Genomic DNA, 12,500 nt, shown 5'->3' on the forward strand with positions numbered 1-12,500 from the left:
GGAGAAGAAGCCCTTTCTTCTACACGTGCTCGGACCCATCAGCATCGGCACCTGGTTGTGGTGGCTGATGTGGATCTGAAAGAACAGGCGGCGGTGAGCGTATGTGTGTAATACATACATACATACATATATATATATATATATATATATATATATATATATATATATATACATATACATATATATATATATATATATATATATATATATATATATATATATATATATATATATATATTCCAATGCGTGTATATACATGTAACCGTGTGCATATATATATGTGTACTAAAAAGGAAACTGAGCGTTTCAGCGTTGTAGCCACGGGTAGAGCTATCATGCACGTATTTTTTTTACCCGAGTTATTCCCTCTCGGCCACCATTCAGTTCCCTCGCGCGCCCCTTACGAATAATGATAGAACACTAAAGGAAAAATAATTGTAAGGTGTCCCCTACTATGAACAATCAACCGGGAACCCTATTTTACTTAATATCAATGGTGTGGATGATACTGTTTGCCGAGAAAGAGGCACAAATACATTTTCCCTTTCCTTATCTCTCCTTTCTTATCTTTTTACATGATTTTCCTTCTCTTCCTCTTCATTTTCTTACTTTTTCCTCCTCCTCTTCTCTTCTCTTTTATCCTCTCCTTCTTCTCTCTTCTCATCTCCGCCTCTCTTCCCCCATCTCCTCTTTCTCACTTCCCATCATCTCTCTTTTCCTCTTTACTGCTCCCATGACCCCGCCAAGGCCCCGAGACTCTTGCCATGGCACTCTTAGAGGCCATTTCAGACTCTTCTTCCTCCTCCTATTGGCACTGTATAGGGGATGGCATCACGATTCGGTGTTGATTGCTGTTGCGAATTCTTTTCTTGTTTATTATATTTTTTTCCTTGCCCTCTTCCTTCAACACGCACACACTTCTCTATCTCCTTTCCCTCCTAATTCTTTTTCTTTTTTTTATCTTTTCCCTTCCAATTCAATATTTTTTTCCTCCTCTTCCCTCTAACCCCTCAACTTCCCTATTTCATCTCGCCCCTCCTTCTCGAACGCCTTCTCTTCACCTCCTCCTTCCACTTCTCCCTCCTCCAACAACACTCCCTCCTCCTCCTCATCCAACACTTCTTCCCATATCCTCCTTCTTCTTCTATCTTCCCTCCTCCAACATCTCTACCCCTTCTCTCCTCCTCCTCCTTCCAACCTCCTTCGCCGTATTCCAACACCTCTTCCTCTGCTTCCACATCTTCCACCGCCCCTTCCTCCCCCTCCTTCCCCCGTCACCTTCTCCCTCCCCCACCCCTTATCCCATTCCTTCCTCCACAGTTCCATCCCTCCTTGCTCCTCTTTCGCCTTCTTCTTCTTCTTCTTCTTCCCCTCTTCCCTCTTCCACCATCTCTCGTCCTCCTCCTCTTCCTCCCCCACCTCTTTTCCTTCTCCTCCTTCCACCACTTCTCCATCCTTCCTCCTTTCACCTTCCGCCACCACCCTTCATCCTCCTCCTCCTCCTCCCACCTTCTGCTACCACATCCCTCCTCCTCCTCTTCCTCTTTCCAGCCCCCCTCCTCCTCCTCCTTCCACCACCCCTCCTCCTCCTCCTCCTTCCACCACAACCTCTCATCCTCCCTCACCTCTTCTCCCCCTTCTCCTGTTCCTCCTTCATCCGCCTTTCACCTCCCCTCCTCCTCCCTCCACTTACGGTACACGGAGGCTGACACCAGGGCTCCCCGTCGATCTGCATGGGGAACTTCTTCCTGGTCCTGATGACGACGGAGGAGCACTGGGCGAGTCGCCGTCCGGAGCCGCGAAGCCCCGTTCTCACCTGGCCCATGTGCAGGCAGTTCTCGAATCCGATGACTTCGATGAGCTTGTCGCCGATGTCTGAGGGAGGGAGAGGGAGTGGTGAGGAGAGATTAGGAGGGATTAGGAGAGAGTGTTGAGAGATGTCTGAGGGAGGGAGGGTGAGTGGTGAGTAGGGATTAGGAGGGAGTGCTGTGAGCTGTCTGAGGGAGGGAGGGAGGAGGGTGAGTAATGAGGAGGGATTAGGAGGGAGTGAGGGTGAGTGGTGAGGAGGGATTAGGAGGGAGTGCTGTGAGCTGTCTGAGGGAAGGATAGAGGGTGAGTGATGAAGAGGGATTAGGAGGGAGTGTTGAGAGATGTGTGAGGGAGGGAGGGTGAGTAGTGAGGAGGGATTAGGAAGGAGACAGAATGTTGTGATGTCTGGTTAGGGAGAGTCTGTGATGAGAGAGATTTGTAAGGGTGAACATAGGGTGGGGAGGATGTCTGTTTGGGGGAAGAGAGTGCATGGCGAGAGGGATATATATGGATGAAAATAGGATGTGATGTGGTCTATTTGGGAGGGAGAGAGAGTGCGTTTGGTGGGGATGAAAATGGGTTTAGGTGGTGTTTCTTTAGGGCCGAGAACGCGACTTGAAAGCTTGATTGGAAGGAAAAGAAGGGCGGACGATATCTTTTGAGGGAGAGTGTGATGAGAGTGATGGACACAAAGGAAACAAGGGGCGGTGATGTCTCTTTGGGAAGAGAATGTGATGAAAAGGGATTGGCAGGAAGGAAAAGAGGGCGAGGTTTAGAGATGTAAGGGGCGTGGGGAATTTAGAGGGAGTGTATGTAGGATATGTTGGGTATGTTGGCTATGTTTTGGGTGTGTGAGCTTGTAGACAAAAAAGTGACGATATTTCAGCGTGTCTTGGTGAAGAACTCTTATTCTTGTGTGTGTGTGTGGGGGGGGGCTATGGTATACCGATGTGTGATGTGTTTTGTGGTGTTGAATAATCGACACAAAAACATGCATGCTTTGGATCATGGTATTTATGTAAATTATAATCTATAGAAATAATTTTTCATTTTTTTTTCTTTACATGTTCCACATACTCCTCCTCCTCCTTCTCCCCTATCCACTTCCTCCCCCTTTCTTTCACCTCCTCTCATTCCCCTCTTCACCTTCTCTTAGCCCCCAAGCCTTCTCGTCCCTCCCTCCCTCCCTCCTCCTCCAACCCACGTCAAAAAAGAAAAAAAAAACTCACCCTGTATCGCATTGCTCAGATCCGCCGACGTGAAGGAGGACGTGGACAGCTCCCTCTCCCTGTCCTTCTTCTTCTTGCTCTTGGTGGCTTTCGTTCGCTTCTTCGTGGCGTTGTCCCCCCACATGTTGGAGCCCCCGTGGGTGTAGGGGATGTTCAGGAGGGCGATGCCTTGGAGCGAAGGGCCGTTGGAGAGGTCGAGGGAGACGCCGTCGCACTGGAGGGGAAGGGATAGTGGCTAATGGGGAATGGGTGATGGGTGAAACTTAATGGGTAATAGTTAATGGTTAACGGTTAACGGGTAATGGCTAATGGGTAGTTGTTAATGGTTGATAGTTAATAGGTGAGACTTAATGGGTAATAGTTAATGGTTGATGGTTAGTGGGTAATGCTTAATGGTTACAAAGTAAAATAAATCGAATATCACATAGCACAATAGTAAGGTGTAATAGTGAACAGCGTAAAGAAAGGAAGTTAGTTGAAGTCAGAAGTCGTAGAGCAGTTCAGGAAGGAGGGAATTGAGAAGGGCGAATAGACAGAGATTTCGAAGGAAGAATTGTGGGATTTTGCAAGGACGTCCGTAGGGTGTGGGAGAAAGAGGGCGTTGAGGTGGGGTGTGAAGGGGAGGGTGGTTGTGCTCGGAAGGAGAGTAAGGATAAAGAGAATGTGGGAGATATGTAAGGGGGGCAAGTATGAGAAGCATGAGTGAAATGTTTTTTTTTTCTCGCTCTTTATTTTTTTTCTTTCTCTCTCTCTCTCTCCCACCTTCCCTTCCTCCCTCTCTCTCCCACCCACTCTTTCTATCTCTTCCTCTCCCACCCTCTCTCCCTCTCTACCACCTTCTCTCCTTCTCTCCCTCCCTCTATCCCTCTCCCTCTCACTCTACCACCTCTCCTTATCTCCCTCCCACCCTCCCTCCCTCTCTCCCTACCACCCTCTCTCCTCTCCCTCCCACCCTCCCTCCCTCTCCCTCTCTCCCTACTACCTTCTCTCCTTCTCTCCCTCCCTCCCTCCATCCCTCCATCCCTCTCCTCTTCTCCGCCTCCCTCCCTCCTTCCTATCTCACCATGATGTCAATATCCTCGTGCAGATTCTTGCAGGACGCGGCGAAGGTCTCAGAAGTTGCATACTCGAAGTACCAAAGTTTGTTCTTCATCCTGCTGTTGAACTTCTCCGGATTTCTCTCCCGCTCGAGGTGGAACTTCACGCAGATCGCCGCATCCTGGTGAACGAGAGCATTTGTTCAGAATATGCTCCAATGGGTTTTATTCATTGTTAGATAGGTTTATTTTTATACAGATATTTTTCATTAAACGGGTATTGTCAAATTAAGATGAATTATTTAAATCTATTAAGAAGGATTTTTCGCTTTCTCTTTGGAAAGGGGCAGAAATTCGTAAAGAAAAAAAATCAGCGTGAATGAATCTAGCTCGAGACTGTCATTCAGAGAACGGTTCTCGCAAAACGAATAAAGGAATATATCTCTAAACCACAAAGATCGAATTGCAATTGCATATCTAAGTATGGAAGTAATTGAGATAGAACAGAGATCATTAAGGTGAATATGCGATAGATCTTCTTTAGACTTAGACATTATGATGAATTTGCGATAAATCTTTCATCTTTGCCTTCGCGACGATTGGTTCTGTTTTGTCTTTCATAATCCCTTTCAATTGTTATCTAAATACAATCTGTACTTTACTTTAGTATGCAATTCTGGTGCTTAGTAATTCTGATGGAGATATAAAACCGAAATGTGTCATATCTTCCCTGGCATTCATACATGGCATGAAACCTTGACGCACCAGGAACATATCTAGACTGACATGACCAAAGACAGACCTTGAAGACGACACACCAAGTACACATTCACAAATTTTGGAACACTCACAGATAGAAACCAAGCAAACCTTAACACATTTTGGAACACGAACAAACACCAAACAAACCTTTACACATTATGGAACACTCACTCCTGATGATTCGGAACTTGACTCTCAATTCCAATGGGAATCTAACGCTATGATGCGTCATATCATCCCTGGCATTCACACATGACATGACATCGAGACACACCAAGAACCTACCCTGACTGACACACCAAACGAACCTTCACACATTTTCGGAAAACAAACAGATATAAACCAAACAAACCTTCATACAAGGCGGGACACTAACAAATGCCAAACCAAGCAAACTAACTCACATTTTGGAACACTCACAAACACAAACAACAAACAAACCTTTCCACACTTTGGAACAATAACAGGTACAACAACCCAGCAAATCCTCATACATTTTGGGACACAGATAACCAACCCTCCCACACTTCGCAACACTCACACAAACAACAAACAAACCTTCCCGCACTTCGCAACACTCACCACGCCTATACTAAAGTAGTTGTTGACGATATTATAAGGAATCTTGTCCGCCACTTCGTCCATGTCCTCGTGCGTCCCCGTCTGCTCAGAGACTTCGATGTGCCACCTGTCCATCATCACCACCGTCGACTTCTCGATCTTCTGCAGCATCCAGGGAGGGAGATGAGTTATCAAAGAGGGAGATGGGGTATCGGGGAGGGAGATGAGTTATTAGGGAGGTTGTGGGTAAATCAAGGGCTGCTGTGAGGTTGATAGTGTAAAGTTGGTTCTATGAGATTTGGTGGTATGAGCTTTTGATGAAAAGGTATGGGTTCTGGTAGTATAAAGTATAAAGTATTAAAGGTATAAAGGTTTGGTGGTATGCGGTCGATATCATAAAGTTGGTTGTATGAGGTTTGGAGCTTAAGGTGGTAGTATGAGGTTTGGTCATACGGGTTACGTTTTGTAGTATAAGGTTGGTCGAATAAGGTTTGGTGTTGGTTGTCTAGATGTAAAGGTGGGTGGAAGTTTCCTTTGGTGTTAGAAATAGGTAATGTTCGTTTCCCGATTATGATTCGTGCCTTCCCCACTATACAAAGCAACAACAACAAAGATAAACAACCTCATAACAAAATCGATAAGTGAAAAAAATCTGAATTTTTTTCCCATTTCCTTCGCGATTTCAACGCGACTGAAGTGCTTTACCTTAAGGACTTTGTGAAGACTCTCCCCCTCGTACCCGGGACCCCATCGAAGGCACCGTGCCAAGTCGTTGCCCGTGCCAAGGGGGATGATGCCTACGCACGGGGCCACGCTCCACTGCACCTTATCTGAAGGAGACACAGAAGGGGGTGAGGGTGTGTGGGATTTGGAGGAGGGGGAGGGAATGCGTTGAGGGAGGGGAAGGGGGTGGAAGAGGGAGTTGTTTGAGGGAGGGAGGTTGGGGAGGGATTGTGGCGAGGAGGAGGAGGAAGTGTATTTAGAGAGGGAGTGGGGCAGAGTGTTGAGGGAAGGGAGGTGAGCGGGGAGGGAGTGTGTTGGGAGAGGGGGAAGTGGAAGGGGGTTCTTGAGGGACGGGGTTTTTCTTTCGTTGATAAAGGTGATATTCGAATGTGCTGGAATATTGAATGCAATCGAACTTGAAACATGTGATGACTAACAGAGCAAATCAAAATATAAACCAAAAATCGAGTCTAAGGAGACAATAAGACTTTTCTATGGAGAAAAACTGACAAAAAACATAGATAGGACAAAAGGAAAAGCTAAATAAACTAGAAGCACTCGGAGAGCACAGACCTCCCGCAAGGGAATGGGATCATAATAATAATCAAAGCGCCAAAAAGTGGTCCCTATCTCGCAATGCTAATGATGATCTCGCAATACTACTAATAATAATTGGGGCAAGAAACACCTCTGGAAAAAAGGAAAGAAAAAAGATCTGTCCATAGCTCTTTGAGTTGTTGCGCGAACCAACAAACTAATGGAACCAACGCTACCAAAAACATAACTTCCTTAGATAATGAAACGTATTCATGTTGACAAACGTGGAAAGGTATGAATGAGAACGAATATCTTCACAATACAAGAGATGTATTTTACCGGTTTCGATTTTATCTTCGTCAGAAATATCCTTAGATAAACAATAAACACAAGAAGAACAAGAACAGCAAGCCATAAGCAGCAGGACACCCACCCATCTGTTCCAAAATCCAGCCTATGGTCCCGTCGCCTCCGCACACGATGACCCGGACATTGGGCACGTCCTTGAACAGCTGCAGCCCCGCCAGAGGCCCGTCCTTCGCGAGGTTGTACACCTGGCGGGGGTTCAGCAGGTACTGGGCGGGTGAGAGACAGGAGGAAAAAGCGCGGATTAGATATATTTTGATATCTGTTTGTGTGTCTGTCCATCTGCCTGTCTATCTATCTAGTCTATTGGCCTGTCTAGTTTATCTGTCTATCTATCTATTCTATCTGTCTGTCTATCTATCTAGTTTATCTGTCTGTCTATCTAGTTTATATGTCTGTCTGTCTATCTGTTTATCTTTTTATCAATCTGTCTGTCTTCACATACACGTACATGTTTTTTTTCATTCTGTGTTGATTATTGTTTTTCTTTATGTCATATTATCATAGTTAATAATATCAATACTGAATTAATTTAGATATTTATTTTGAAATCAAGTTCAGGTAGATACTAACTTTGATGCGATATTGATGTGGATGTTTCATTCAGTAAAAAAAATCACTTGCCTTTGTCTATTATTACAATATATATCAAACGTTTCGATTGCGGTCATCTTATCACTTTACTTTTTTTTCTCCGGCTCTTGACTCCCTTGATTGCAATGTACGTGCATGCAACACCCTTCCTCACCCTCCCCCCTCTCTCACTCTATCTTTCTCTCCTGCTAACCCGTTCTTTACTTCCTCCTCTCCTTCTTTCCATCCCTTTCCTTCCCTCTCCCATTCCCCCCATTCTATCCCTCTCTTTCCTATTTCTCTCCCCCTTCCCCCAATCCTCAATTCCTCTTTCTCCAATCCCTCTGTCTCATACTCTCCCATCCCCTCCTTCTCCCCCTAACCCCGCCCCTTCCCTCCCAATCCCTCTCCCTTCCCACTCCCCATCAAATTCCCTCTCCTCTTCCCCCTTTCCCTCTCAATTCCTCCCTCCTTCTTTCCCCAATCCCTCCCCTCACCCCCACCCATATCCCTTCCTCTCCACTCCCCTATCCCGATCACTCCTCCTCCCCTCCCCCACCCCCATCCCCTACCCCAGTCCCTCCCCCTCCTTTCCCCACCCCAATCCCTCTCCCCCTTTCCTCCCTTGTACCTGGAACTTCCTCAGTATCCTTGCCCCTTGTCTCCCTCCGCTCTTGGGATTCACGAAGACGGCGAGGGGGTGCGTCCCGGGGAGGGGGGTGATCTGGAAGGACATCGGAGTGGAGACCTGCGGAGGAGAGGCGAAGTGTGAGGTTTGGCAGTATGAGTTTTTGGTCATGAGGTATGTGTTTCGGTTGTGTAAGGTTTGGTTGAATGAGGTATGAGAGTTTAGTAGTATGAGGTTGGTACTGTAAAGTTGGTTCTATAAGGTTTGGCAGAATAAGGTTGGTAGTATGAGGTTTGGTTATGCGGGATGTTTTGTGGTCTAATGTTAGTCGGACAAGGTTTGGTATCATGACGAATAAGTTTGGTAGTGTAAGGTTTGGTGTCAAGATATATATTTTGATAAGGATGTTGGTATGGGCATTAACCATAAGGTACATGGTAGTGTAAGGCTTTGTTCATAAAGCATGAATGTTTGACAGCATAAGGTTGGTAGTATTAGGAATGGTTACAAGGTATAAATATTTGGTAGCGTAAGGCTTGGTGATAAGATATAACTTTTGGGAGTACAAGGATTGGTATCATAAAGCTAGTCATGAAGTATAAGTTTGTTTGTATACGATTTGGCTGTAAGGTTCGTAATACAAGTTTTAGTTTGGTTGCATAAGACTGGTCGTGTAAGACTTTGTGAAATAATATAGGGTTTGGTTGTATAAAGCTTGGTCATATAAAAGCTGGGTAGTATAAAATTAGTAGTATAAAGTGACATAATATAAGGGATAATGATATAAGACCTATGGTTGGTCCAGTCTTAGTGTGGTTGTTAATTAATTCATTTAATTCTATCCATCTACTTTATTATTATTTTGGCATAGCTGGTGATGATGTGACTTAGTGACTTTCAACCTTTCTAAAAACATGGTTGTAGAATTAACGATGAAAACGAATTTTGGGGTTAGGATCAGCATCTTTTTAACGATAGATTGCTAATTGACCTTATATGATCATATAATACTTTTAAGTATCATCACACAGGGGCTCCAAAAGATATTCAGTGTGCATTTTAAAAAAATATATGGGGATCACAGACACATTCCCAAACAACACAATTCCAAACAAGACAAACACAGTCACAACCATAAGTCCTACACACAACAAAAACACAATCTCAGACGTAAAGACACAACCCCCAAACACAGCCACAACCACAATACCTAACCCAAAACACCACAACCCCTAAACACAACACCCACAACCACCACAATGAACCCCCATCCCCCACCCCATACCCCGACCATCCGACCTTCCCCCCGACTCACCGTCCCTTCGCTAAGCCCCGCCGGCGTCGAGTCAGACCGGGGAATCCCCTTCTTCTCCTTCGAGATGGACCTCTGTCGGTCGAGCACGATGGGGCAGATCGACGTCGGGGGGAGCACGTGGACCCGGTGCTCGCCGAAGGTACAGTCGGGCTTCACCTGCGACGCGCATCTGTTGTGCAGCTGCGGGAGAGGAGGGAGGGAAGAGGGAGAAGAAATTAGGACCTCTGGGGCAAGAAGGAAGGAGGGGAAGAAAGGTAGAGAGGAAGTAGATGGAAGAAGAAGAAATCTGTAGCATGAAGGAAGGACAGAGAGGGAATTAGAACTTTTGTGTGGAAGGTCGGAGGGAAGAAGAAGAAATAAGGGCTTCTGTGGCAAGAAAGAAGGAACGGAAGAAAGGCGGAGAGGAAATAGAAGGAGGAAGAGGAAGAAATCATAACCTCTGAGGCAGAAAGGAAAGATAAAGAGGCAATTAAAACTTCTGCACGGGAGGAAGAAAGGAATGCCTTCGTGTGGGCGTATGGAAGGAAGAGAAAAAGGGAATTAAACCTCTGTGGCAAGAACGAAGGAAAGGGAGAAAGGCGGAGAGGAAATAGACGGAGGAAGACGACGAAATGATAACCTCTGTGGCAGAAAGGAAGGAAGAGGAAGGTTGAAGAAGAGGCGTTAGTTCGAAATTACGAGGACTGAGGAGAAAGATCAACATTAGAATTGTACGGAGAGTAAACAACAATTGGACACGAAAAGGAAACACTGAAATGGTAAAGAAACGCGGAAATAATGCGAAAGGGAGAAGGATGGATAAGAAAACGAACCACTGAAATATCAAGATAGGAAGACGAACCATGGACGCCAACTTACCCGCAAATGACACCAGCGGCAGTGCAGACCCGTGATTCCGTTATAACTTTTAATGGTCTTCTTGCACCTCGAGCACTTCCCCGGACAGTTGCCTTCGACCCAATGGTGGAGCATCGACTGCGACGTCCTCTTGCTCTTCACGTACGTCGCTATGCAGGATGCCGGCGCTCTCTGAACGCATCGCTCGTGGACTGTATACTTGCAGACTGAGGAGTTGGAGGGGAAGGTCAGTTCGATTTATATGTAGGATTTAAAGCTGTTGTTGCTATTTATCGTTGTTGGTTGCTTTTTTGATGAAGCTGTAATGGTGACGTTAGGTTTATGGTTGTCATTATTGTTGATGTTGATATTATCATTCTATTACCTTTATAATTATTAATCATCTAGGACATTTCTGTTATAGTTGTTTTGTTTATTTCATGAGATTATACTCTTTTTAAATGTTATTTTGGATCGGTCTATGATATGCACATTCAGAAAAAATGAAAATGAAATAAAAGTCATATGAATAATGCTAAAACGAGAACGCAGAAGTATGCATTTATACGCACATACGCAAGAGAGCCCCTTCTTGCCAAGGCCCATGAGCATGTTGAGGCAGAGGTTGCAATACGCAGGTTTGCTGAAGTGTTTGAGCCTCCACACATGGTTCCCGTCTTCTTTCATGTTCTAGCATTAAGAGAAAACGGATTTAATTAAATTGGCGATACTAAAGGGGTTGATTTGTACTTTTCAGAAGTTTGGATTGCAGTCATTATTTTTCCTTCCTCTCTTTTTTCGCTTCTCTCTCTCTCTCTCTCTCTCTCTCTCTCTTTCTCATTCCTCTCCTACTCCTTATCCCACTGTCTCCCCTCCTTAACGTGCACTCTCCCTCTCTTAATATCTCCCACCCACTCCTCCCCATCCCACCCTATTCCTCTCCTCTTCCTCATCCCTCCCTCCTTCCCCACACCATCCCACCCTCTTTCTCCCCACCCTCGCTCCTCTCTCTCTCTCTTTCTCTTTCCTCTCCTACTCCTTATCCCACTGTCTCCCCTCCCTAACTTGCACTCTCCCTCTCCTAATCTCTCCCACCCACTCCTCCCCATCCCACCCTCCTTCCCCACCCAATCCAACCCTCTTTCTCCCCCCCCCCTCATCCCTTCCTCCCTATCCCTCTATTCCTCCCCATCCCTCTTTCCCTCCCCATCCCTCTATCCCTCCCTCACCGTATCGAGGCCGAGCAGCACAAGCAGAGGGATAGTGGTCATCCCTCCTCGCTTCCACTCCTCCAGAGAAACCGTTCCGTCGTTATCATAGTCGATCTCCGCCATCATGTCGGTCAAGATCTGTGGAGGGAGGGCGAGAAGGTGGAAGGAAGGGTGGAAAGGGTGCAAGAAGAGAAGGAGGGAAGGAGGGAAGAAAATAAAAATAGAATGAAGAGGTGGAAAGGGTGCAAGAGAAGACGGAGGGAAGGATGGAAGAAAAAAATAGAATGAAGGTGTGGAAAGGGTGCAAGAAGAGAAGGAGGGAAGGAGGGAAGAAAATAAAAATAGAATGAAGGGTTGGAAAGGGTGCAAGAGAAGACGGAGGGAAGGATGGAAGAAAAAATAGAATGAAGGGTGGAAAGGGTGCAAGTGGATAAGGAACGAAGGAGGGATGAAAGAAAAAAAAAAATAGAATGAAGGGCGAAAAGGGTACAAAAGGAAAAGGAGGGAAGGATGGAAGAAAAAAATAGAATGAAGGGTTTAAAGGGTGCAAAAAGAGAAGGAAGGAAGGATGGAAGAAAAATAGAATGAAGGGTGGAAAGGGTGCAAGAAGAGAAGGAGGGAAGGAGGGAAGAAAAAAATATAATGAACGGGTCGAAAGGGTGCAAGAGGAGGAGTGCAGAATGGAAGAAAAAATAGAATGAGGGGTGGAAAGGGTGCAAGAAGAGAAGGAGGGAAGGATGGAAGAAAAAATAGAAAGAAGGAAAGGGTGGAGGAGGAGACGGAAGGAAGGGTGGAAAGGGTGCAAGAGACGAAGGAGGGAAGGATGGAAGAAAAAATAGAATGAAGGGGTGGAAAGGGTGTAAGAGGGGAAGGAAGGAAGGATGGAAAAGGTGGAGGAGAAAGGAAGGATGG

General features: G+C 45.7%; 1 protein-coding gene across 1 annotated transcript in view; it reads right to left on the reverse strand.

The window, feature by feature from the left end:
* The window catches only part of Dgk (diacyl glycerol kinase 1), a 96,720-nt gene that overhangs the window by 795 nt on the left and 83,425 nt on the right, over positions 1–12,500 (reverse strand). Inside the window, exons 10-21 of the mRNA XM_070139290.1 lie at positions 11,607–11,726; positions 10,950–11,067; positions 10,399–10,604; positions 9,541–9,720; positions 8,229–8,345; positions 7,092–7,233; positions 6,104–6,228; positions 5,420–5,560; positions 4,102–4,257; positions 3,039–3,252; positions 1,694–1,875; positions 1–75 (exon numbers count right to left, since the gene is read on the reverse strand). The exon at positions 1–75 is cut by the window's left edge and continues 795 nt beyond it. Of these exons, the coding sequence (XP_069995391.1) occupies positions 1–75; positions 1,694–1,875; positions 3,039–3,252; positions 4,102–4,257; positions 5,420–5,560; positions 6,104–6,228; positions 7,092–7,233; positions 8,229–8,345; positions 9,541–9,720; positions 10,399–10,604; positions 10,950–11,067; positions 11,607–11,726 (1,776 nt within the window). The remainder of the gene's footprint in view (positions 76–1,693; positions 1,876–3,038; positions 3,253–4,101; positions 4,258–5,419; positions 5,561–6,103; positions 6,229–7,091; positions 7,234–8,228; positions 8,346–9,540; positions 9,721–10,398; positions 10,605–10,949; positions 11,068–11,606; positions 11,727–12,500) is intronic.

This window comes from Penaeus vannamei, chromosome 25 (genome assembly GCF_042767895.1).
Source record: "Penaeus vannamei isolate JL-2024 chromosome 25, ASM4276789v1, whole genome shotgun sequence".
Classification (NCBI taxonomy): Eukaryota; Metazoa; Arthropoda; class Malacostraca; order Decapoda; family Penaeidae; genus Penaeus; species Penaeus vannamei.